Raw genomic sequence first — 27819 nt, 5'->3', positions numbered from 1 at the left:
ACAGGCAAAATTGGCCATATGTAATTGATTGCCATAATATACTATGTAGGATTAACCACCTATCAAAGCATTAATTAGCTTTCAAGTTACTTGGCTGTACAAGCCGTTAATGCTAACACAAGGGAAAATGGAAACAGGAGCATTTTCATAAAGGAACTATTAAATATACATAATACTTTAAGTCTTTAGTAATGAACCTAATCAGTGCATAATAGAAGATAGCTCATTGAAGTCAAACTTTACAAGTGACTACTATTCATATTATAATTTACTGAATACATTGATACTGCAATAAAAGTTCTTCATATTAACAAATGTTTCACTAGAAACATAGAGGATAACCATTCACATGCAAACTTTGTTTGCTCGTGCTTGGATAAAGGATTAAAATGCATATAATTTCTTATCTAGACTGGCCTATAATTTGCATCTGTCTTATCCCTCCCCTTTGTGAACTGGAACAATTTTTTCTACCTTCTATTCCTTTGGGACCCGCCTGTTGCAAGATTCATATTAAACAGGTTTGACATAGGTACTTAATTCCCTTCAAGTCACACAACACACTGTCAAGTCTTACTGCTTTATTAACATCAAGTTAACTTAATTCCTCATACTTCCTGCTCATTCACTATCAGTCCCTCCTCCACTCTACACTCCACTTCACATAATGTTACCTTCATGAGGATGAACTATACTGATAAACTGAACCTTTTATGGATAATGTTATGAAGCAAAGTAGCAGATATTATATGCCTAAATAAATCCATTTAAGTCTTCAGGATTCTTTGATTAGAATGAATAACTAGTATAACAAATTTGGTATGAAAATCAACAATAAAAAGACAGACTATAAAAATAAACAGAAACACTAAAAACCAACTCATCCTGAATGGGAAACCTAAAGAACAAGCAAAACAAATCCAGTTCGGGATTGACTACAATGAACTCCTCTAACAAATTTGGCATGCTGAACAACATTTTTGGGATTAGAACAACAGAATATGCAAAGCTGGTATTGTGGAGCATCAAATGAATAAATTATGACAAAAAATCAGCCAAAACAAAAAAACTAGCTCTATATACAAGCCACTGTTCAAACCAATTTTAGCTTATGAATCCAAGAGCTGAGAGGAAGACAAAAACTTGATCAAAAACTGGAGACTGCAGATATGAGAGTTATTTGAAAAATTAAGGGCAGAAACAGATGGCATCAATGACAGAATAATATTAAAAATTAGGATATTTGGAAAGAACTTGACATTTTTAGTATTCAAGAACATGTGGGCAGAGATAATGTCAGGAAGTAGTATAGTTGCTTAAGCAGAATGAGAGAGGAAAGGTTAACAAATGAATAATGAATAAAAGAAAAATATTAACTATTGGTAACCTAGTAGGAATCAGTTAAGTGAATACTGCAAGCAAAGGAAAAGGCAACTAAACAACATCAATTAATTGTGGCAACCTTTAAGATGAAAATATATCCATAGTAAAAATAAATAAAAAAATAATGAAGAACTGAGAAGAATTCTACTATGAATTGAAAGTTATTGTATGGTAGACTATTTTTATTTTTATTGATTTATGACAATCACATCCATAAAAGGTTGGAAACCTAAGCACATTTGATATTGTGAATGAATGAATGGCTATAGATAATCAAGGAACCTAGTTTAGAAAACAAACATGGTACTTTTGTCAAACTCAGTCAAGTCTCCTATAGGCAGAGGGGCAGTTTCACAGTTGAATGAATTTTATCACCAGGTGTGAAGCTGCTAGGGATGAAAATCATCTGGCCATTCATTATGATAGTAGATCAGAACCAATAGTTTTTGGTTTGCAAAGCAAAGATACCATTCATTTAACACCCAGATTGACAAAATTGCCGCAATCTCATAATAGGCACTTCTAAGTTGTTGTTTATCTATACAATGAAAAAATATATAAAATAATCATACACAATCTATATAAGTAAAATAACCATATAAATGATAAAATATTAAAGATATTTTTTTACTTACTGTCCGCTACTATTTTTACTGATTCAGTACCTACAAAGAGCAACAGTGAAATTAATCAAGTTTCTAATCAAAGTTCAAATAAAGCATAATAAATATAATCAACAAACTTTAATGCTGTAAAATGTTTAATCTTCACCATGGCAATAAATGAATATTATGAAAGAAGTCTTGGAAGTAATTAAGTATTGTCAAAGATGTACAATAAATAGATTATAGGTTTTGCAAGTTTAATTAGAAAATTATCAGAAAATGTTCATATTATTAAGATAATAGTAGCTGTAGCTCTTACTTTATTATTATTATTATTATTATTATGAAGTCAAAAACTCATCATGGTAGGATCCTCTGTCATACACACAGCTCTCTCTTTGTATACACCATACTCTCAGGAAATGCATTTCAATCACTTGCCACTCTTTATGCAAAAAACCTGCATCTTATTCCTTTGCTCACATCCTACTTATACAGCTTCCAAGAATGACCTCTAGTTGTTCTCCCTCCCACTATTCTATTAAAACCTCATCAACATTAATCTGATAAGAACTGCTTACCAACTTATACATCTCTATCATATCACTCCTGCTCCTCTTATCCACTAGATCCTATAAATTGCATCTTCTCAACATTTCTTCATATTCAACATTTCAGAGACAGGAAACCACCTAATTAGTCAATCACCTCTGGACCACTTCCAATATCTCTTCACCATTTTTAAAATCAGGTGACCTAAGCAAAGCCTTATACAAGTCAGTGTCCTCTGCATCATTTCCAGGAGTCACTGTACTGACCTCACAATTTTAGCAATGTGTCTTCTAAATTTTAGATCTGTATTTACCATCACTTCCACATCTCTTAATTCCAATATCTCCACTAAGTGTATACACTATATCCATCTTTGTTTTCTGAATTTTAAAAACTTACACTTTTCAGCATTCAACTGGCATTCCCGCCCCTGTGCCATTCACTCAGTCTATTCGAGTCCTCTTGTAAAGCCAGTACTTCTGCTCTACTCCTCATAGGTTCTTCCCAACTTTGCATCATCTGCAAAGAACTGAATATTCCCATCAAACCTTTCCTAAAATCATTAACATACAGATTAAACAGCAATAGTCCTAAAGCATATCCTTGAGGCACACCACCCACTAGTGACTTACTAGTTCTGAGGGAGTGGAAAGAGGGTAAGTACCACCGCATAAAGGTGGCTCCTAGACAGAAATAGAAAACAACAGACCAATTAACATATCAGGAGCCATTGTTAAAGTATTGGAAAAGTTGGCAAAAGGTAAAATACAACAGTGGATGGATAGGGATAGTATTGCATCCCTATCGTGGGTAGCATGGCTTTATAAAGGGTAGGTTCTGTCTTAATAAGTTATTCACATTTTATAATAAAGTGACAGAAGAATTGGATAAAGGTAATGGCTACAATATGATACTGATCAACTTTGCTGAGGAAGACATTTGACAGAATACCACATGGAAACCTATTACAAAAGCTGGAGGAAATGGGAATGGATATGAGGCTAGTGGCATGGATGTGGGAGGGGGGGGAAGGCTGATGGACAGACACCAGAGAGTACTATATGGTAGAGTAGAATCTAGGAGAACAATGGTGACTAGTGGAGTAACTCAGGGTTCATACTAGGGCCACTACTTTTTAATTTGTATATCAATGACATAGGGAGAGATTTAAAAGGGGATATTCAGTTTTTTGCTGATGATGTAAAACTGGGGAGAGCAATAGTTGATAAAGGTGATGTAGATATCCTGCAGGATGATTTCAAAAAATTGGCATTGTGGGCAAAGGATAATGATTATGAATTTAATGTTGCAAAATATAAGGTTATGCACTTTAGGTTGAAAAGGTTGCATATGTTGTATCATATTGATAGTATTGGATTGCAGGAAATTGATGAGGCTAGGGACTTTCTGATAATGGTGGACAAAGCGATAAAGTTCAGAGAGCATATTGCAAAAGTTTTAAAATAGTTCAAAGGATTACTTGGATGTTGAAAAACATGCTAACAAATAAAAATAAGTTAGTTGTAATCCATCTTTATGAGGCTATGATTAAGGCCATATCTTGACTACTGCACACAGATTTGGTCATCTGGGTTTCTTGGGGAGCAGGAGATGGTAGAGAGGATGCAGAGACAAGTGAACAGGATGGTGACAAGTTTGTGGAAAAACTTTCAACCTATACTTACAAGGATAGGTTGAAGGTTTGTGAGTTACAAAGTTTAGTCGATAGGTGGAAAAGAGGGGACATGATAGAAACTTTTAAGATATTAAAGGGATTTTATAAAATTTATGCAAATGAAAATTTTCAATATATGACAAATAATCAGAAAACTAGAGACCATCCATGGAAGTTGTGTGAGAGTGTAGTTAGTAGGGCGTGTGTGGACTAGTTTTTGTGTGGAGAGTGGTGAGTGGAATGGATTGCCAGAATGGCTTGTGAGTTCCCTGAATATGAATGCATTCAAGGATTGATAGGATTTGGGTCTCCCATGATGAGTCTTCGGACTCCATCGAGATGCTATAAAATAATAATAATAATAATAACAACAATGTTCCCCCATGCACAACTTGTGATACCTATCAGACAGCTAATCTCCACTTCAATGCACTAATATAATATCTAACCCTATCTGTTATCTATTTATCTATCAGCTTATCATGTGGCAATCTATCAAAAGCCTTTGTAAAATAATTATACTACTGTGATTCCATCTCCTTTGTCCAATGCACCGGCCACCATATTGTAATAAGCAAACTGATTAATAAAACATGATCTTCCTTTAGAAAATCATTGCTGTCCATCAAAGAGAATCACTATTGTCAACCTGATCTGGATTTTGGTTCTCACTTACTTCTCCAGCACTTTAACCACAACACCTGACACACACAGGTGTTTAAATTATAGACTAGCCTATAATTTAAAGCTTGAGTTCAATCACCTCCCTTGTGAAGTGGTACAATCTTGCTTCCCTTCTACTCCTTTGGAACTTGGCCTAATGTAAGAATCATATTAAACAAGTATGTCAAGGCAAATTTCCTCAAAACATATGCTGATATATCAAGTCCCACACTTTCATTACATTAGATTTATTCAATTTCCCCACATACCGCTTGTTTACTCACAATCAGTCTCTTCCCTCCCATTCTGCTGCTCTCAAACTCCACATTATGTCACATCCACAATGAAATATCTTCATGAACTGGTCATTTAATATTCCAACTATACCCTTTGTGGGGGTTATTCTTTTACCATTTTTGGTGAAGAAGGCAAAACTGGAATATGAGAATAGATTGGCACTAAGATTCAAAGAAAATCCTAGGGAATTTTTTAGCTATGTGGCCAGTAGGAGGAGAAATGATTGTTCAAGAATGACATTGTGGGATAAAAATGGGAATAGGATTAATGCAGCAAAATGTAAAAGTCTTGAAGTTTGGGATACATCGATAGGAGGCTGCACTCAATTGGAAGAGCTGTACTGGAGGAAGCAGGGAAGATAAGAGATCTGGGGGGGGGTGATGATCGATAGAAAACTGAAGACCTCACTTGAACTATTGTGCGTAGCTCTGATCTGGTTTTCTCCATTGTGATTCTGATACAGTGGAGAGAGTGCAAAGGAGAGTTAAAATGATGTCAGGAGTGTAAGGTGGTGAAAGTAACACAGAGGATTGCTGCAATACTGAGAAGGATGCTGACCTGCAGAGACAGAAGAATTATCATTCCATTGTATAAGACTCTGATCAAACCACACTTAGACTATTGTTCTCAAATTTGGTCCCCAGAATTAACTGTGGAGAGGGTGCAGAGGCAGATAACAAAGATGTTTTCAGGACTGTACAATGTTAATTATGAGGATCAGCTGAGGGAATGTGGACTGCAGAGTTTGATGAATAGAAGAAGGAGAGGTGATATGATCGAGACTTTTAAACTGTTGAGAGGCAGTTACAGGGTAGACACTGGGAAGTTCTTTCACTTGGTGGAGAGCAGTGGGAAGGAGCGAGGACAAGGGACCATCCCTGGAAAATACAAAAGGAAGCTGTGAGCAAAAAGGTGAAGGAGTGGTTTCTTTGTGTGGAGGGTGGTGAACCGTAGAATGCATTGCCTGATAATAGTGGTGAGAGCAAGAACAGTCAATGAGTTCAAGGAGCGTATGATAGACTTTGTGTTTCCTAGGAAGGACCTCCTGAGATGAGTTTCTTGACTCCATGGAGGCTTGAATAATAATAATAATAATTTTTACCAACCAATATCAACCTTCCATAGCCATTCTTTTTTTCTGCTGACTACATATTGAAATAATCCATTAGGCTTTTATTTATTTATTTATTTTGGCATCTTTAGCAAACTGCTGCTTATACTGCACATTTGCTACACTTACCAACTGAGCCACCCTACTTTACCTGTTCTTTCTACTGCACATTGAACGAACTGATTATCACAATCTTATGTTGCTTCCATAATACCTTCTTTCTCTGCACTGCATGCTTAATTTATTCATCCATCCATTTCACACATACCTTATTTAACCTTCTGACCATTGGAATACATTCAGACATTGCATCTACTAGACAGCTTACGAATAGCAACCAAGCAGCATTGATCTCCTTTCCATCCCGGTCCTCGCTTTTCACCCTGCTCAGAATGTCTCCTGAGCTTTCATAATCACTGGCTTCTAGTTTCCTTTCCTCACAGAAGTCCTCACATGGCTTGCAGCCACCCAGGTAATCACTTCATGGTCATTCTCATGAACCAGAGGTAGATTTGACACTTCATCTATAATGACATCCTCTGATGAGATGATCGAATTCAAGACCTTCAATCCTCACATATCCTCCGTTACATACTGCCTAAGGCAGTTGCCCTGAAAAAGTCGAGAAATTCTTTAATTCCAGATACCATCTTTTTATTCCATTCTACATTATCTTAATTAAAATCGTCCATAATAATAATAATCACTCATTTGCTATTTCCTTGGCTAATTTGCTTATACATTTCACTACCTCTACATATTACCAAATAAGTATTTCTATTAACTTCTATCTCACACCATGCTGCCTCAAAACACTACTATTCCTACCCCCTTGCATGGGGATAACTCCTTTATTAATATTAACAACACGCCATCTCTCTTTTTATCTTTTCTATCTTCATAAAAAAAATTGTATCCTTCCAGCTCCTGTCAGGATGTCATCCTCATCCAACCATATCTCATGTCTCACTTATTCCAACAATTTTTGAGTGAACAAAAACTCAATCAATGTAAAAATTTCATTCTCCTTGTTTTTAATACTTCTAATATTCATATACAAACATATCAGCTCATTTCTGGATCTATAAGAATTTTCATGGATACCACTTTTAAATGAGACTTCTCCATGTCTTCCTTGAGTCATTCCTTATTTTCATTAAAAAAATTTCATGAAAATATTTGGAATAAAAACTATGTGGAACGTGAATGAAAATAAATAATGTATGAACAAAATTAATTAATTACATGCTAATATTTCACCATCTCAATCTACCAATATCAAAGGCACTTTACAGACATGCACTCAGTGAAGAGTGGGCATGAAATGACCACGAGAAAAAGCACAGTCACATGTACAGAGGGCAACAGTAGGTGTTCATGATAATCCACTGTGATTACTATTAACAGGAGAATAAGGAAGTATTCTAAAATTTGCATAGCATTATACCTTCAGTTTTATTGCAGTTCACTAATTTCTGTAGAACATGAGTCATATCCAGAAACAGTCTCTGTAGTTTGGACCAGGATTTGTGTAGTAGCCTGGCTTTCTTCTGCCTGATGAAATGATCTTCATCCAAGACATTGTGCTGGTCCACTTTTAGGTTGCTCATACCAAATATACTTCTTATGTTCTTTTCTTCTTCTTACCAGGATGGTCTGTTCTGTCAGTCTAAACTACTGGCTCCCACATTCACAGAGGATATTATAGATATCTAGAAGGAGAAGCTTCTGGATGCCTTTAATTTGTCTCAGGAAGAGACTCTGTCCAGAGGTTCACACACTATTCTAATTTTGAGTTAAAGAGTGAGACAATATTCCTTAAACAACACAAAATAGAAGAGTCTGTAAACATATGTACAAAGTCTAAAGTCTCCTCCTCCCAGAGACAAATCAAAGACTGCCAGACTCCTCTCCCCTTCCAATGTGTCTAATCTAGTATCCCTTGTCAATGTGATCCACTATCATGCACAGACAGGATGGACTGCCTTAAGTAAGAGACAGAAAGCTCAGAAAACAATTTGTTTAATAAAAATATTACTTTAATTAGTAAAAAAAAAAGTAATCAGAAAAGGATTCCATGTGTGATATTTCTGAGAAACCCTGCCTATTTGTGGTAAGAATGTTTACAACTATTAAGTATCAGTATAAAACTTACAGTAAGGAGTAATGTATGTTGGCTTTATTTTACAAAATAACACTAACAGCATAAAATGTCTTAGAAGAAACAATTTTATCAGATAAAAGGAACCTAGGCTATTACACAAATCTTATTTCAAATCACAAAGATCATTTCTAGAAGTGGCTCATGTTCTACAGAACCCAGTGAACTTCAATATAACTGATGGTGTAATTCTACACAATTTTTTCTGCATTGCCCTATCCTTCCGTCAGCTGTAATTGCAGAAGTTGCTGAGGAGAGTGCCACTGTCATCTTTGCTGAGTGTATGTACTTATTTACAAATGTCATCACATAATTACGTATTTACAGTACTTACATATTTACTTATTCAGAGTACAGAATAAGTAAATATGTAAATAACTACAGCTCAAAAAAAGGCTGCTCATTCATAAAAAGCAACCTAAACTCCTTTTGCACACAGGAATAAAATTACACCACTGTCTAACTCCCATATAAGGAAAGTTTGTTTTCTTAAAAACTTTGCAAGCATTATCATCTTAAGTTCGTAGGGAAATTGTGAAGTGAGTCATGACTGTCAAACCTAATTCCATAATAAAAGATTTTAAGTCATAGTGATATCAATTTTAAGAGAAAAATCTGCTTTTCAAGAATTTGGAATCCTTGGTGCACATTTTTAGGTGATTTTTAATCTTTCACATCAACCCACTACATGCTAGCTAAATATACTATTTGAAGGAATTTAAGACTAATTTTCTTCATGACAAAAATGTTGAGACATTCTGAAGACTTCTTAGATTTGCCAATCTGTGAGAGTCATGAAACAGAAGACAGAAATCTCAGAAAACAATTTGTGTAATAAAAATATTATTTTAATAAGTAAAAAAGTAATCAGAAAAGGATTCCATGTTTAATATTTCTGAGAAACCCTGCCAATTTGTGGTAAGAATGTTTACAACTATTAAGTATCAGTATAAAACTTATAGTAAGGAGTAATTATGTTGGCTTTATTTTATAAAATAATACTAGCATTATTAACTCTATTCTAAAAATATTTATTTTTCTATCCTTCTGAAAAGTAGAGCTCAAAGGACATGACGAATTTTTCAAATAATCAGTTCACTTATGGGCAGAGATATCAATATAATTATTATTACTATTATTATGTGACACCTCTAGGGAGTCCAAAGACTCATCGAGGGAGAGTGTGCCAACAGCATCAAATGATTGATCCTCTTCCAACTACTAACCACGCTCAAACTTGCTTATGAATTCAAATGAAAGCAATATCATGCATTTTTTCATGAACATTCATTAGCTTTTTTAGAATTAGAAGAAATGAATAAGAGGACTATAAAGCAATAAGGGAAATCATCTATTATGCTGAATAATAATAATAATAATAATAATCTATAGATTCTTCTTCTTCTTCTCCCTTCTACATGTTAGGCCTACTGGCCTGTTACAGAGCTATCTTAAGCGCTTCTAAGACGTTCCCGTCCCGAGGATAAGGTTACTAGCCTTATGCCTCCCAGTATATTCTATGACTCTAGCTGTGTGTGTGTTCACAGGGCCAGTTTGCCTGCTTGTGGAAGGAAAAACCCCAGATAAACTGGGGAGAAAAACCCTGCTGTCCATGCCCAAGACCGGCTAACTTGGCTATGTCTGAGAAAGATCCTTAAACTCCTTACGTCAGTCATGGGAATCAAACCCAGGACACTCCTTTCCCAGGCATATGGTTGCAAAGTGCATAGTGCCAGTAAGCTTACTGGCAGATAAACATCAAAGGATTTGTATCCCCTTCATTATTATTAAGGTTGCCAGAAAAATAGCCTTTTGGTTTTCATTCTAAGTTATAATATACAGGCACACCTTTATGGCATTCGTATAGTGAAGGTATGTAAGTTCTTTTCACTTAAACCTTGTTATCTTCCAGGTCTACTTACTCACTGATGAGACCTCAAAAAAGGTTGAAACCAGTCTGGGTAGTGACTTCTACTCATAATGTAATTACAGTATTACATTCTCTAGGGGCTGTGTTTTTACATTGTGAGAAAATATCAAGGATAGTGAGGGAGCTTGCTCCACCTTTGATACAAGTGGCCTTGGTGTTGTACTACAAAGTGGTTACTTACACTTGGATTTGCCAACAGTTTTTCGGTATGAAACTCATAGATCTTAGTCCTAGTTCTTAGAGTTTCACTTACTGGCAGATAAACATCAAAGGATTTGTATCCCCTTCATTATTATTAAGGTTGCCAGAAAAATAGCCTTTTGGCTTTCATTCTCAGCTGAACTGTGTTAGGTCAACCTGGCTAAAAGTTACAGGCATTAGTGACACTTGGTTGATGGAGGACAACATAGTTGTAGTGAGAAAATGTAAAGGATGAAGTATTTTCAGAGAGTACAGAGGAAACAGGATAAGGAGGAGGTTTCAATAATGACAGCAGAACTGAAGCCAAAAAGGATAAAAGTTCAGAAGGAGAAAGGGATGTGGTAGACAAAATATCTAAGGCTATTTGGTATGAGACAGAGCCAACAGGACAAAATATATAGGGGTTGCTGCTAGAATCTAGGGGGAGTACAAGAGAGAATGTGGAAAGCAAATATTAGCACGAGTGCATTACAAATAATTATTATCGGTAGATTTCAACTATGGGAACAGAGATTGGAAGGAGGAATTGTCACAGAAGGGAAGAAAATGGGATTTATACAGCTGCTAAAAGATAATTACCTGACACAAAATGTATGGAGGGGACTTGGGATTTGAGAGTATTAGACAATTTGTCAATAACCCAGATAGCCACATTGCCTGACAAGGGATAGTAATCATACTGTCTTGATCTAGTGGATTGCTAAATATGAAATTTTCAGTTAGCTTAAAGCAGTGCCATGGGATAAAAATGATCAAGAGATATTTTGAAGGAAGCAGTATGAGCAGTGTCTACCCAGAGCCAGGGAGGATTAATTAGGTGGGAGTTAAATGGATGAGTAACATTAGCATCTTTAAGCAGCAGCTATAAAAGTCAGGCAGGATATAAAGGAGAAAGATAATCAAAATGAAAGATAATCAGAAAGATAATTTTGGCTTCCTGACCAACATTATCTTTCTTATTTCTCTTAATTATGAGAGGAAACTAGCTGAACAGATCAAAAAAATTGTACAGTTCTTTTGCTATGTGGTGAGAAAAAGGAAGAATGGTCACATAATAATTTAAATGAGTGCTGTTTGGAAGGCAACACAAGCAGATGAATAATTGAGTTAGTAAGTGATCATTTCACAAGGATGTGCCATTTAGTTCGAGATACTGCAGTGTCAGAAGTGAGGGAGTGATGATGATGTTAGAATAAAGTTAGATGAATTGGAGGGGTCTTAAGTTACTGCAGAATCTTAATGCAATTTGGGTATGGGATTAGATGGAATATTAGCTCATGTATTATGAGTGTGCAAGAAAACTGACAATTTATCTGAATAGCTGATTATTTGAAGTTTCATCTCTGGTAAGATGCCAAGCAAGTGGAAAGAGGGCAAAATAGTTCAGTTCTATAAAAGGGATCCAAGACAGAGGTAGCAAATTACAGGCTGATCAGTACCATAAGAATATGATACTTTATGTGTCATATTCTTATGATATGTGTCACACTTATTTATGTGTCTTTATGTGTGTGTGTGGGGGGGGGGGTAGATAGATTTGTGAGTGGTAGATCATGCTATAGTAATTTACTCTTTTTTTTTTATAATAAATTCACAGTTATGTTGGGAAAAAATGGATAAATTGGATTCCATGTGGTATCCTGTTGAATTACAACATGGAATACCATATTATTTATTTGAATTTAACAAATATATTAATTTTTGAGGAAATTTATAGATATTAAAAGTGTGGACAGACTTATATGTTCATCGTACATGTTGTTTATTTTTTAACGGTATATATTAGAACACAGAAAAATAAGTAAATAATTAATTTATTAACTTATTGCTCATATTTTGCTGGTGCTATAACCAGCATCTTCAGAGCACAAAAACACAGTTTGTCACAATACGCGCGACTATAACAATATGGTGTAATCAACGGACTAGTTAAACAAAATTGTAGCAGCAACACAAAGACTAGAGTCCTGATTTTGGCACCCTCTAGCTGAAAAAAAAAAAAATTGCAGCTATCACATAAGACTAGAATCCTAAACAGAGAAAAAAACTGGTACTAGTTTTTTCTTAAGATGACTGTCTCCCAGATTTTAGGCAAATTTATACAGCCATATTTGTTGAGATTTGGAGTGTGTTTCAGGGCTTCTGTTGCCTCTAAGAACAATCTCTCCAACTTGTAAGAGCTTATGTGCAGTGCTTTTGTGTTCTTCCAGTTGATCCTGTGTGCAGGGGTATCCAGAGTATGGTCTGCTAGGCCCGACTTGCCATAGTGATAATGCCGGATGTATCTTTTGTGTTCGTTGATGTGGATGTTCACAGTTCTTCTTGTTTGACCGTAGTAGGCTTGATTACATGAGCAGGGTACTTCGTAGACTCCTGGATGTGATAAAGGGGGAATGCTCTCCTTGGGTGAGCAGATAAGGGTTGCTAATTTGCTCCATGGTCTGAATGTTGTGCATAGTTCATGTTTATTAAGAATTCTTGAAATCTTTTCGGATGTGCCTTTAATGTATGGGATGGTGACTGTTTTGCTGTAGTTCTCTGTGGTGGATAGTGGGAGGGGTTTCTTAGGAGCGTTTAGTATTTTGTTTATCTTATGGGGATTATAGCCATTAGCCAAGAAAGTGTGGGGTAAGTGAGCTAGTTCAGCAGCAAAAGTATTGTCATTAGAACAGATTGCTCTCGTACTGTGGGTTAGCGTTTTTAAAATGCCATATTGTTGAAAAGGGTGATGGTGTGATTGTTTGTGTAAATATCTCCCTGTATGTGTGGGTTTTCTAAAAACTGAAAATGATAAGGAACCATCTGGAAGACGTGTGATAAGTGTATCCAGGAAGGGCAGACAGTTATTAGCTTCCAGTTCCGCTGTAAAGTGGATTTTTGAATGTTGGCTATTTAAATGCGCTAAGAATGTTCTCAATGTCTCTGGGCCATGTGGCCGAATAGCAAGCGCATCGTCAACATAGCATAGCCAATGTATTGGTTTGAGAGAGGCTGTATTGATTGCTAGTTTTTCCAGGTGTTCTATGTAAAAGTTGGCTGGGGGGGGGGAGCCCATGGCTGTCCCATCTATTTGTTTGTATATTTTCCCTTTCCATGTGAAAGATCCTGCATGTTGTATTGTGAATTTGAATAGTTCAAATATATCAGGGGGGAAGTGTGACTTCAGTAGATTGAGGGTTTCGATTAGTGGTACATTTGTGAATAGTGAGGTGATATCAAAACTTACCATTAAGTCTGAGCTTTTTAGGGTATGGTGTTGTAAGATGCTTTTTAGGTGGGCTGAATTTTTGACAAAGGAGGGAGAATTGTTTGCGAGAGTGGCTAGTAGTTTAGCTAAATGTCTAGCCAGTTTGTATGTGGGACTATTTATACTGTCCACAATTGGGCGTAAGGGTGTACCTTGTTTGTGAATTTTTGGTGCTCCATAAATCCTAGGTGTTTTAACATGGAAGGACTTGAGTTTGTTAACTGTGTCTTTTGGCCAGGAAGTGACTTTTTTCAATAATTTATGTGCCTTATTCTTTTGTGTGTTAGTGGGATTGCGATCTATAATTTTGTATGTTGACTGATCTTGTAACAGTGTGTGCATTTTGTTTTCATATTCTGTTGTGTCCATTACCACAGTTGCATTCCCTTTGTCTGCTTTTGTTATGATAATCTGGCTATTATTCTGAATCTCTTTTACAGCAATGATTTCCTCATGCGGGATATTATTTTTGGGAGGCTTAGACTTGATTATGACTTGAAGATACATCTGGCATTATCGCTATGGCAAGTTGGGCCTAGCAGACCATACTCTGGATACCCCTGCACACAGGATCAACTGGAAGAACACAAAAGTACTGCACATAAGCTCTTACAAGTTAGAGAGATTGTTCTTAGATGCAACAGAAGCCCTGAAACACACTCCAAATCTCAACAAATATGGCTGTATAAATTTGCCTAAAATCTGGGAGACAGTCATCTTAAGAAAAAACTAGTACCAGTTTTTTCCTGATGACTGAAAATCTAATCATTAGATAATTACATCCTCATGTAATTATCTAATGATAATTACATGGAGATGTAATTATCATTAGAATTTCTAGAATACATACAAAAGGTTTTGTAATCCATTGAACTGTGCGTTTATTTTTAATTTATTTTAAAATGCCGTAGAGACACCAGCATATAATTACATTATTCAGAAAACTCGAAACACAGCCACCACTAGAACTCTACTCTAAGAATTCCCCCTTTAACAGGAAAGAAATACCCCAAAATATATTGGAAAATTAGTACAGCCATCTATAGAAGAAAAAAGTGTGTGTTTGAGGGACACCAGTATATAATTAATATAATTAAATTATTTAGAAAAGCTCAAAACACAGCCGCCATCACGACTTACTCTAAGCATTCCCACACTTTAACAGGAAAGAAATCACCCAAAATGGATTGGAAAATTAGTACAGCCATCTATAGAAGAAAAAAAAATGTATGTTTGAGTGACATTAGCATATAATTAAATTATTCAGAAAAGCTCGAAACAGTGCCACAATCACGACTTTCTCTAAGAATTCCCACCCTTTAACAGGAAAGAAATACCCCAAAATATATTGGAAAATTAGTACAGCCATCTATAGAAGAAAAAAAATGTATGTTTGAGTGACATTAGCATATAATTATATTATTCAGAAAACCCTAAAGACGGCCGCCATCATGACTCTATTCTACTCTAAGAATTCCCACCCATTAACAGGAAAGAAATACCCCAAAATGTATGTGGAAAATTAGTACACCCATCTATAGACAACCAAACACAAAACATCACAACAATGACGGATGTGTGTCACTCTGGGAAAATTCCAAGATATCTTATCTCAATAACATCGCCCACAATTCCATAGCCAAACCAAAACACCATGTGATATCACAGAGACATATGTTCCCCAGAAATTTCCAAACACATAACGTCACGATTCTTATCTCAAAATATCACCCACAATACCATACGCGAACCCAACACACCACGTGATGTCCCTGACAGATGAGATCCCCAGCGAAATTCCAAACTCTATAATAACAAACATTCACATCACGATTCCTTATCTTATCTTGATCTTGTCAGTAGTGTCCCACCAATCACGAAACGATTCCTTATCCACTAATATATCTTCCTTTCCATTCAAAACAATAACGTAACTTATTTACAACTAACAAATGATGTCACTTTTCTTCATCTGATAACAACAAACATTCACGTCATGATTCCTTATCTTATCTTGATCTTGATCTTGTTACTAGTGCATCCCGAGGGAATGTAGACTGCAGAGTTTGGTGGATAGAAGAAGGAGAGGTGATATGATTGAGACTTTTAAACTGTTGAGAGGTGGTTACAGGGTTGACACGGGGAGTTCTTTCGTTTGGTTGAACAGCGGGAAGGAGTGATGACAAGAGGCCATCCCTGGAAGTTACGAAAGGAAACTGTGAGCAAGAGGGTGAAGAGTGGTTTCTTTGCATGGAGGGTGGTTGAACCGTGGAATGCATTGCCTGATGGAGTGGTGAGAGCGAGAACGGTCAATGAGTTTAAGGAGTGGTATGATAGGCTTTGTGTTTCTTAGGGGAGGGGACCTCCCCTCGATGAGTCTTGACAGACTTTATGTTCTTAGGAAGGACCTCCCACGGTGAGTCTTTTGATTCCATGGAGGCGTGACTAATAATAATAATAATAAGAAGAAGAAGAAGAAATCCCTAAATGATGCATTTTTTAAAAGTTGACTATAAAATGAGGTCTGCACGGGTTGCTAGAACTATCACTAGAAATTAACAAAGAAAAGTAATTATTTATGCATTTTGGATTGAGGACATTGCAGGGAGAGCATTTTATCATTCATATGTAACAAGTGGTCATTGAAGCTAGAAACCTGAAATGATAACAGACAGAGAGTTAAAGTTTAATAATTACATTACCAAGGTGGTTAAATACTGATCAGAGAGAGAGAGAAAAAAAAAAAATTATCTGTATTTAAGCATTATGCGATCTAATAAAGACCCTCTCTCAATTACTCTAACTTCCTGGAGAAGTTTGTTTCATAATAATATCCAAAGAATGACTGATCTTTAAACTCATAATACAGTTACATACATGCATATCAGCACACATGTGAAGAGTTTTATGCATTTTATTAATCGCATATGGAATAATAACCAAATAAAAATTTTGGTCCAATTGCATGGTATGGCTTTCAAGATATTCATAAATTTAAATGTTAACTTTTGGTTACAAAAAAGCAGCAATGAACTATTTTCCAAAATCTCAGAAAAAAATTTTGTTTTTTTATGAACTGAAACAGAAGTACACATATAAATAAAGATTAATACAATGAAAGACTTGCATTCGAATTTTAATTGTAGAAATTTTCACAAAACAGTATCAAGGGAATCTTGATACTTTGGCAAAAATTAAGTTATTTGGTTTAATTTTCAATTGTATGATTTCAAAATTAAACAAGGCACAAGTAACATAACAAATATTCAACAATGAGAATGTGTGGCTGACATGTTCTCACTATTGAATCCTTATTATGTGCCTTGCTTAATTCTGAAGATGCCAATTTTATGCGATTAAAATTCTAATATAACCATAATAGTTTTATGTAAATTATATTCAATTTTTTAACACATTACATTAAACTGAAGTAAAATACCTTTATGTTGTAGAGTGGCTATGAGTGGTTCTGAATGCAAACTAACCCCATAGTGATTTCCTGCTTTCACTACTATTTCATAAGTTGCATCAGGATCAAGTTTTAACCTCATAGGTGCTCGACGAGTTTGATTCTGAAATCAAAGTAGCAAAATACTCTTTAATCATTATTTTAATAATGTATAAAAGAACACTAAAGATATTATTTGACTGGCTCTATGGATAACTGTACATTCACCTCACACTACAAAGGATTGATATGTGAGGAGTTTGTCATATAAAAAAAAAAGTCATAGTCTGCTAGAGCAAACATCTTCTTTAGACAAACATCATGGCTATTAGAAGTTTCACATTATTATTATTATTATTATTAACACTGGACCTCCATGGAGCCAAAGGCTCACTGCAGGATGTATACACTATTACGCAAAAAGCCCATTAAACCATGTTTTAAATATTCAATGTATCGGCATTCACAACAATGTCAGGCAATGCTTTTTACTACCAACCAATCTCCATGCAAGAATCTTATCCCTCTATTGCCTGAATATTAATTATTGTGATTAAAAAATTCCATATGCTTACAGATAGTTTAATAATGAACAAAATACTGAACAAATATCTTGGGAAATTTTACATTTCTAAATTTCAATTTTTTTCAAAATAGGTCTGTGACTTGGAAGTCACACTAGGCAGTTCTGACCCGAATCAGAACTGTATATCAGACAAATATGTATATGTCAGTTTTGGAATTCCAACATTCTGGATGTTGGAATTCCATAAACTGACATGTACGAACAAAAAATTGTTTGATTTCATTCTTATCAGTGTTGATTGGTTTTGATACATCGCTTTGTATCAAAACCAATAATGTAAAATAACTAACAGGTTCACGGGGAGCTCCTCCCAGTCCAGGAGAAAGACTTCCTTTCTATTGTTGAATGGGCTGGGCCAAGTAAAGCGGTAAGTAACTTTCTTCCAGTCAGAACTGTCATCATTCATACTGTCCACGGAGTCATCTTCATTTTCACTGAGTTGTCTATCAACACCATCATCATCACTCTCAGGGATAATAATAGGCATAACATTGTTATCCATATTAATACTTACTTCATCATTCTCACTATCTGAAGCCAATACAGAATCTTCAGATTCATAACCAGAAATTGGTCTTATTTGAACATGCTCCTGATCATTTTTCTTTCTTCCATAAAATGTTTTTACATCCATGACTGTAACATAAAGTATGGTTATGGTTCTGTTAGTGCCCAGTGATACTTGAAAGTCATAAACCTAATTTCATTCATAAAAACAGTAATATTCATGAATGAAAGTTACATGAATATTGTCATATTCTTCAATATAACAATATTCATATCACACTGAAGAATTATACTTACATTTGAGTTTATATATTTTTGTTTGTTACAACCATGAAGAACAAAGCTTTAAAATGGCATTCAAACAAGGACTAAACAATTGAAAAAGCATGTGAAGCAACCTGTACATACAGACCTCTAATGGTATAAATATGTACTTTCTAGTATTACCAACACATGCAACCAAGCAGCCATAGTGTAACTTACAAGTCACGTTGGTCACAGGGGATTAACATTTATAATAGCAATAAAATAATTGTATTATAAGATATTATAGCTATAATAAAATAATTGCTATTATATGTCAGCCAGATCACCCAACAATGGGCGACCTGAGTGATCATTAACTCAGCATTGGCTCCCCCCAGCACCAAGCAGAGCCATAATCTCAGCGGTGGCCCAACTCAGAGACAGGCAAAATCCTATCCCCAAGCAGAGTCGCTCATATCTCAAGGAACGGACCACCCCTTCTGAGCAAAGCGCATCCGTGAGAGCCAGACCCAGAAACAGCAATAGCCAAGCCTCAGTTAAAACTTCATTGGCTACAGCCTTGCCACAACCACTTCGGCACAATAGCACTTCAGTGGGAGCCAGATCCAGATATACCAAGGTTGAAGCAATGCAGAAGTCATATTTCCCTATATGAGTTGTCAAAAGGTGTCACACCTTATTATTAAATTACTCTGAATTAGAGAAAGATGTTGGAAGTTTTTTTTCTCTTGGTTATACTAAAATTATATATTTGGTTTAATCCTTTATCCAAGTGTAAGCAAACAAAGTTTGCACCTGAAGTATCTTCAGGACTAGGGCAAATCAATGCAAAAGTGGACTGACTTCACATCACTTGCCTTAGTATCCCATAATGCAAATCACATCTCCTTACAGACATGAAATGCTATGTATTATGGAAGAGACCTCGATAAAGGTTAAAGAATGTTTGGAGAGGTTAATAAGGATCAAGATTCAGAATTAGGTTAGCACAAATTTTGATGGACAACATGGATTTACTGAAGGAAGATTATGTTTTAGCAATCTACTTCCTGATTACAAGGTGACAAATGCATTCAACAAGGTAGATGCATACACAGTGGTATATTCAGCTTGTGCAAAGGCCTTTGATAGGTTACCACATGATCAGTGTTGGTAATTAAACTGAAATGGGTGGAGTTAGATGGACTTGCATACACAGTGGTATATTCAGATTTTGCAAAAGGTCTTTAATTGGTTGCCACATGCCTTAAGAGACATGTTAGTAATTAAACTGGAATGGATGGGGTTGAATAATATTGATTAGTACAATGGATTGGAGATTGGCTGTATAATAGATTATCAGCAAGATATGTATGGGAAAGCAATATCCTGGAAAGTTATTAGTGGCGTGACCCAAAGATCTGCTATAAAAACCATCGCTGTTTAACTTCTTTGTTAATTATATTGTGAAAGGTAGAAAGGATTGAATGGGAACATGCAGTTATTTGCAGATGACGCAAAGTTGGGAAGAACTGCTAGAGGTAGAGCAGATGTAGCTCTATATAGCAGGACTTACAAAGCCACTTGGGGGTTCCTGGTTCAGTGTTGCAAAGAGCATGGTTTTAAAATTTGAGAAGCAAAGATGGGATGTGCAGTATACAACTGGAGATGATATCTTATAGATGGAGGAGATAAGGGATCTGAGGGTGATATGAATAAGTGCCTGAAATTTACAGGAAATTGAAAAATTTGGTGAAAACTGGATTGTTGAATGTGATGTCAATAAAAAGTTAATTTAATTCTGGAAAAAAGATAACTTTCATGTGGGTAAAAAGTGCTATCAATTAACTGCAACCAAATATCAGACTAGAAAAAAAAGAAAAGAGAACTGAGAAGATGCCATTCAAAGTGCTTTGTAAAATATCTAACTAATATTAGTAAATTGAGGGTGCAATCCATAGCCATACTATATTCTTAAATAGCATATAGTTATATATAGTATATTATTATTATTATTATTATTATTGTTCCGGGAAACTCCAAGGAGTCGACAGACTCATCGAGGGAGGCCCTAACATCATGTCAAGAACAACTATTCAACATTCACACAGTATCTATCATACCTTGCCTTGAACTCATTCACGGTCGTAGCACTCACAACAGACTCTGGAAGCTTATTCCACTCATTTACCACTCTCCAAGTAAAGAACCTAGCTCTAACACCCTTGTCAACCACGCTCTTGCCCAGCTTCCATGCATGGCCCCTAGTCCTCCCACCACCAGTCATATTTTCAAAAATATCTTCTGGATCAATCTTATAAAAACCCTTCAGTAATTTGAATGTCTCAATCATATCACCCCTCCTTCGCCTATCGTCCAATTTCTGCAACCCACAAATCTTCAACCTATTCTCATAAGGTTCATTCCACAGACCTGCTATCATCTTGGTCACTCGTCTCTGGACCCTCTCCACTTCCTCCCCATCACGAAGAAACCCTGGTGCCCATAACTGGGCACAGAAGTCCAGATGGGGTCTTATCAAGGCTCGATACAGAGGAACAACAACTTGTTCGTCTCTGCATGTTAAAGTATTTTTCAGAAGCCAAGTGATTTGGTGAGCTGTTTTAGTTACTTTTGCAATGTGCCCCCTAAACTTCAACTCCCTATCCACCAACACTCCCAAATCCCTGGCCTCATCAATCTCCTGGAGTATGGTTCCACCAATGCGATATACTGCTGCTATTCTTTTCACCCCAAAGTGCATAACCTTACACTTTGCCACATTAAATTGACATCCATTTTTCCTAGCCCAGTCCTCCAAACTGTCCAAATCATCCTGTAAAATTTTGACATCCTGTGCACTCACAATTGCTCTACCCAACTTTGCATCATCAGCAAACAAGTGAACACTTCCTCTCAGATCGTTTCCAATATCATTGATGAACAAATTGAAAAGCAGTGGTCCAAGAACAGAGCCCTGTGGCACTCCACTAGTCACAAGGCGTCTTTTAGACTCCACTCCTGAATAAATCACTCTTTGATATCTCTCCTTCAACCACCCTCCTATCCATCTCACCAACCCTATATCTATACCCATCTGCTCCAGTTTACTGATTAGGGTTCCATGTGGTATCCTATCAAAGGCCTTGGCAAGGTCCAGTAGTATCACTGTAAACCCATTACCCCTATCCAGTTCAGCCGTCACTGTGTTATAAAACATGAGCAAGTTACTGAGGCATGATCTACCCTTCACAAAACCATGTTGTCCCCCATACAATATCCCATTTTCATCTATCCAATCCTGTATTCTTTTCTTGACTAATTTCTCTAAGACCTTGACAATGATTCCTGATATGCTAATCAGTCGGTAATTTACAACAGCAGTCTTGGAACCACCTTTATGCAGTGGAACTATTTTCCCCTCTTTCCACCCACTCGGGACTAACCCAGACCCGAGACTCAAATTAAACAAAATGGTCAAGGGTACTGACAATTCTTTAGCTGCTTCTCGTACAACACGAGCTGGTATACCATCCAATCCCACAGATGTATTGACATTGAGGTTATGCAATAGACTACTCACCTCCACCTCATTCACCACAATTCCCATATAATCTACTGGTTTATTCGTTTCTGCAACGTCACCACCTGGATGATATACCCTTGCAAAGTGCTCACTCAGTAACTCAACTATCTCAACTGATTCAGTTACCTCCCTACCATCGGCATTCTTTAAAATCAATCTGCCATGTACATTTTTCCTTTTACTTGCTACATATCTAAAAAACTGTTTAGGATTCTCTTTAGCCTGCATGGCCAATGTTCTTTCGTAATCCTTTTTTGCTTTTCTTACCACACTCGTCACCCTTCTGGCTTGCGCTTTATACCATTCATGTGCCTGCCGGTCGCCCTTCTCCTTAAATTCCCTCCATAGTTGTTTCTTTTTTTGCAGCTCAAGCTTAATGGTGTTATTCATCCATTTAACCCCTACTTGATTTATTATTCGGACTCTAGGTATACAGTCAGCCATTGCTTCATGCAAGCACTTCTTAACTACCTCCCATGCACTATCAACTTCTAGTCCTTGCAGTTGTACATGCCATGGCACTGAACCAATCAAACTCCTAAGCTTGTCATACTTTCCAGCCCGATAATTCCACATGTACCCTGTCTTAATTGAAAATTCTACACCTTTAGCCACCTCCCAAGTTAAGACCCTATGATCACTCTCACCGATTGGTGGCAATGTGGTCATATTTGTTACAGCCAAATCCTCAGATGTAATTACTAGGTCAAGCACTCTCTGACCCCTAGTATTTTCCATTACTGCTGTCGCAGATAGTTATCCCTTAATAACCGCATAAAATCCAGTTCCTTCCTTCCGTGTGTCCTCTCCTCACTCCAATCAATGCGACCATAGTTGAAATCTCCCATAATAATCACCCTCCTTCCACCCATTTCTTCTATTTGCTTGTGCATACTGTCATCACCATCTTTTCCATCACCTGGTCTATAGCAGCACCCAATTGTATATTTAGTTCTGCTAGCCACAATCTCACACCAAATGGCCTCAAATGTGCTCTTTTCTCTATCCTGCAATTCAACTTCTATTCTCCTTGGCTGGAGCTCATCAGCTATCATCAACAATACTCCTCCCCCCATTTTATTCTCTCTGTTAATTCCTGAACACACTATACCCATCACATTCAATCCCACTAGTTATATCATCTACAGTCAGCCATGTTTCACTAATACCTATAACCTGTGGTCTGGAAGTGCCAACCATGGCCCAAAACTCTTCCGTCTTGTTCCTAATACTCCTAGTATTAGTGTACATGAATTTAATACCCCCATTAGCCCCAACCCTACCTTGATGCCTTATATTAACTATCCCACTCAGATTTGTTGTCCTTATTTGCTCTGGCATATTATATTCATTCTTACATTCAACTGCCTCCATAAGGACTGTATATCTACTCCCCCACCCCCCCTAACAAATCTAGTTTCCCTGAATTTGCACATCCACTACATTCAGCAACACTTTCTCAAGTCTTCTTACACCGTAACCATTCAAATGCAAGCCATCCATCTTATATAGATCCTTTCGCTCATCAAACTCACTCCACACATCCACAAATTCCACACCACTTGTCATACATAACCCACGCATAAAGTCATTCGCAATTATGGCCCTCCTTTTAAACATTTCACTGTCATACCGTGGCAAAAGACTAATCATTCTAACTCTCTCACTCTTTTCTTTTGCTACCTCAAACAATTCATTCAGGTCTTCTATCATTTCCATTTTATCTCCTTTCAAATCATTCGTACCTGCCACAACAATCATTTCTTTCACCCTTTCCTTTTGCTCTCTAATAGACTCAGTTACGTCCTTTATGGTCGCACCAGGTTGGTACGATTTTGTGAAATCCTCTACTAACACACCTTGTACTAACGAGTCTCCATACAGCACTCTATCCTTCATTTTGTTCTTCATGTTCATCTCTTCATGTTCACATTCATACGTCTATTTTTCCTGTCATACCTTTTATTATTGGTTGGTTCATTCAGTCTACTTTTGTTCATGCACTCTAGCTGCTGTTTTGCTCTTTCTATCGCACTATTCAACAACGCGATCTCACTCAATGCATCTATCTCATCTTTTTTATTCTCTGAGAAACCATTTATACTATCATTCACACTTTCTACATTCACACTCTCACAATTTTCATGTACAACCTTGCCGTTTCTTGTCATATCCCTATTTCCTTCATTCTGAAGGTTGACAAAAATATCACACTCGAATATACATAAGTTATTTGGAGATCTCTGTTCTGCAATCTCTTCAGGAGTTGAGTAGGCTGGTATATGAAGAAAAGGATAACTGTCACTTCAGAAAGTACAAAATATTGTCATTTGGACTGAATAGATTTCTATATGTGCATAATATTCATGTGAATGCAATGAAAAAAGAAAGAAAGGATGCGTGAAATTTAATTATGACAGCATTCAGGTATTTGAAGTCCAAGAAAAACCTGCAACAAAAGATAATCATAGATAAATCAAAAGATAACCTGCAACAACACAAAAAAATACTAAGAAGTAGATAAGGAAGTAGGTCCTCATTATAAAAACTATACAGTGTTTGACTGCATCTGGTTAGTTATATTTCTAAGTGATATGAAAATGTCAAAGAAGGTGCAGAAGTGAATAACTTATATGATATCAGAAATACAGAATATTAACCATGATGGCAGATTGAGGAAATACTTGTTAAAGAATTTGGAAATTAAGAGGTATATGAGCAAGACATAAAAAACTTCCAACATAAAAAATGTGTTGGGGGAGGAGCAACAGACAATATATTGAGCATGAGCATGCTCAATATATTGTCTGCTTGTACTTGCTAGTCAGACTGAATTTTGTTGGGGGGGGGGGGGTAATTCCAGAAGGGAAAACCACAACTCCTCCACAGAAAAATGGATAACTCAGTAAACAATTACAGGCAGGATTTGAACTCAGATCTTTCCATATGAATATATAATGTCAATATGGTATGCCTCTGAATGCACTATAAAAATAAAAGGGTAGGATATATGTGAGAGACATTCCCAAATGGATCGTTTGAAAGCAAGTGAGTGAGAGAGAGAGAGAGAGAGATTTTTCATTGCACATCAGAGGAAGGCCTAGCACAGAGATGAGATTTAGCAGGAGTGAGAATGAGCAATGAGAGCACTAACCATTAATAAATTTAATGAGTTTATAAGAGGCTTTCTAGAGTGTGGATCCTGCAATAAGATATCAGAAAATCATAATCATGTATTCATATTTAAACAATATGATTATTGAAAATAAAACTATTAAAATTAACCCCCCCTCCTCTAAATTCTTATACCAGATATCAATTAAGCATATAATTTTTATAACTGTTAAACATACTCTAAACATGGTACGTGAGCCTACAAGTCTCCAGAAAACTCTATACCACTGTACTGCTTCAGGATTCTTCTGAGGGATATCCCACTTGATTTCTATAGTGTCTGCTGACAACTGTTCTGACCTAATATTCATTGGAGGCCCTGGTAACACATCTGCAATAAATAAATTTAAAAAAGTTGAAGTTTGCAAGTAATGAGGTTTGAAATATTTGCATTTTTAAAATTTTCATTTTAAAACAATTACTAATGAATTTTTCTTGTATGAATGATTCTCTCACATTTTTTAAGATAAAAATATATAGTATTGTTTAAAATAATAAAGTAATTCTGAAGAAAAAACTAGAGTAGAATATAAATTATGACTATTATTTTATGTGCAGGGTATTTCTATGGATTTTGAAGACTCAATGTGGGATGCCTACATGAACCATTATTCATACAATACCTATCATAATTCTCCTTAAACGTCTTCACTGACAATGCACTCACAAGTGGCACCTGTGGCAACCATTCCAATCATTTACCACTCTCTAAGGGAAAAAAAAAAACAATAGTCCTTATACATTTGCTAACTGTACCCTTACACACAACTATGAAGGGTGATCCTTATAGTCTCCAGTCATGCAGTGGTATATTTCTTTAGCATCTACTCTATAAAACCCCTTTACTAAATTATGTTTCTATCATATCATCATCCCTTTTCCATATATCAGCTAAACACAACCCACAGACATTCTTTGTGGGGAGAACCTGGAGAGCACCCATACCATAGGGAGCACTATAAAAACCAGTCACCATTTTGGTCACTCACCCCTGAATCTACATCCACATCCCCAGAAAAGAAAACTCAGGCAATGATATCTGTTTGCAACAGTATAGATGAAGTCATAACTAAGTCTTATAAAGAGGAATAATAGTTTCATTATACATGAATGTCTGTGTTTCTTAACAGTGTGAAGCTATTTTGACCACTTTTGAGATATGTCCTATGAATTTAAATTCCCTCTATCCACCATTATCCTTAAATCTCTAGTCTCAACAATTCTTGCAGTGCAGTTCAGTGTATAAAATGCACTGATTGGAAAGAAAGAAGTAAACTGACACCCCCCCATGGGCAAGGTGCATCATGACATGTAACAAATCACATGTTTGTAGCAGGTATAAATTGGAGGAATATGATGCTCCCAAGTCAGTGCAGCTGTGTCCAGGTGAAATGGAGTCAAATGCAAGTGTTACCTGCAGCGGACAACCCAGCACACTTACCAAACATGACCATAGGTGCTATGAAGGATGATATGTAAAAGTGACATTTGTGGCCAACACATGCTAATGTAGAAAGCTGTGTTATGGAGCAAAGGAATCATGCTACACTCTCTACCAAGCAGATGGATTGGTGTAGCATATGCCCAGTGAACGTCTCTTGCCAGAGTGCATAACCTTAATTATGAAATTCAGAGAGGTGGTCCTACATCTTATTAAGGTGGGTGCCATGGCTGTTTGTTTCTCACATTATGGTGTCCACTGACTTCTTTCCAAGCAGTGTACACACCCTGTGATTTATTCATTCCCAATTGCATAACTTTTTTTTTCTTGGTTCGGCCTTGGATCTCTGTTTTTGGCACCAGAAAGGTATCTGAACATTCTGGACAATGCCATGCTTTCTACTTTGCAGTGTTTCTACAGAAATGACCATTGTCTCTTTCAGCAAGACAATGTACCATGTCATGAGGCTGCTGTAACTGTGTGTGCTTGTGGACATGAATGTCACCACACTTGACTGGTCTCCACAGAGCCCTGATCTCAACCCTACTGAACATCTGTGGGATGAACTGGAGTGTCAGGTGAAATCAAGGGATGTCCATCCCACAGCAGTGTAGCAATCTCATTAGATGCCTATGGGAAGAATGGTCCAAAATTTCCATGGATTGCTATTGTACACTTGTGGAGAGCATCCCCGTAGGATTGCTGCAATCACTGTAGTGAAAGGAGGTCCTACATCTTATTAAGGTGGGTGCCATGGCTGTTTGTTTCTCACATTATGGTGTCCATTGACTTCTTTCCAAGCAGTGTACACACCCTGTGATTTATTCATCTCCAGTTGCATAACTTTATGTGAGGGACTATTATTCGTCCTTTGCCAAAACAACCACTCTATTTAGATCATTTTACAGGAGTTCTACATCACTCTTACTCACTATTGCTCTCTCCATGTTAGGCATCTTGGCAAATAACTGGATACCCCCCCCCCACCAAAAAAAAATCATCCCCA

The 27819-nt window shown here is 36.5% G+C and overlaps 1 protein-coding gene across 3 annotated transcripts in view; it reads right to left on the bottom strand.

Moving 5' to 3' along the window:
- Positions 1–27819, bottom strand: part of LOC150110505 (Ig-like and fibronectin type-III domain-containing protein 1) — a 325466-nt gene that overhangs the window by 13769 nt on the left and 283878 nt on the right. For 2 of the 3 annotated variants that reach the window (XM_090394271.1, XM_090394280.1), the window contains exons 23-25: positions 25552–25703; positions 17265–17397; positions 2019–2048 (exon numbers count right to left, since the gene is read on the bottom strand). In XM_090394271.1, the coding sequence (XP_090250397.1) occupies positions 2019–2048; positions 17265–17397; positions 25552–25703 (315 nt within the window). The remainder of the gene's footprint in view (positions 1–2018; positions 2049–17264; positions 17398–25551; positions 25704–27819) is intronic. The other variant, XM_090394289.1, reaches the window with a different exon arrangement.

This window comes from Typopeltis vanoorti, chromosome 1 (assembly GCF_054136105.1).
Source record: "Typopeltis vanoorti isolate ZY-2024b chromosome 1, IOZ_Tvanoo_1.0, whole genome shotgun sequence".
NCBI lineage: Eukaryota > Metazoa > Arthropoda > Arachnida > Uropygi > Thelyphonidae > Typopeltis > Typopeltis vanoorti.
The sequence above is the reverse complement of the archived record's forward strand: the minus strand, read 5'-3'. Positions and strand labels throughout refer to the sequence as shown.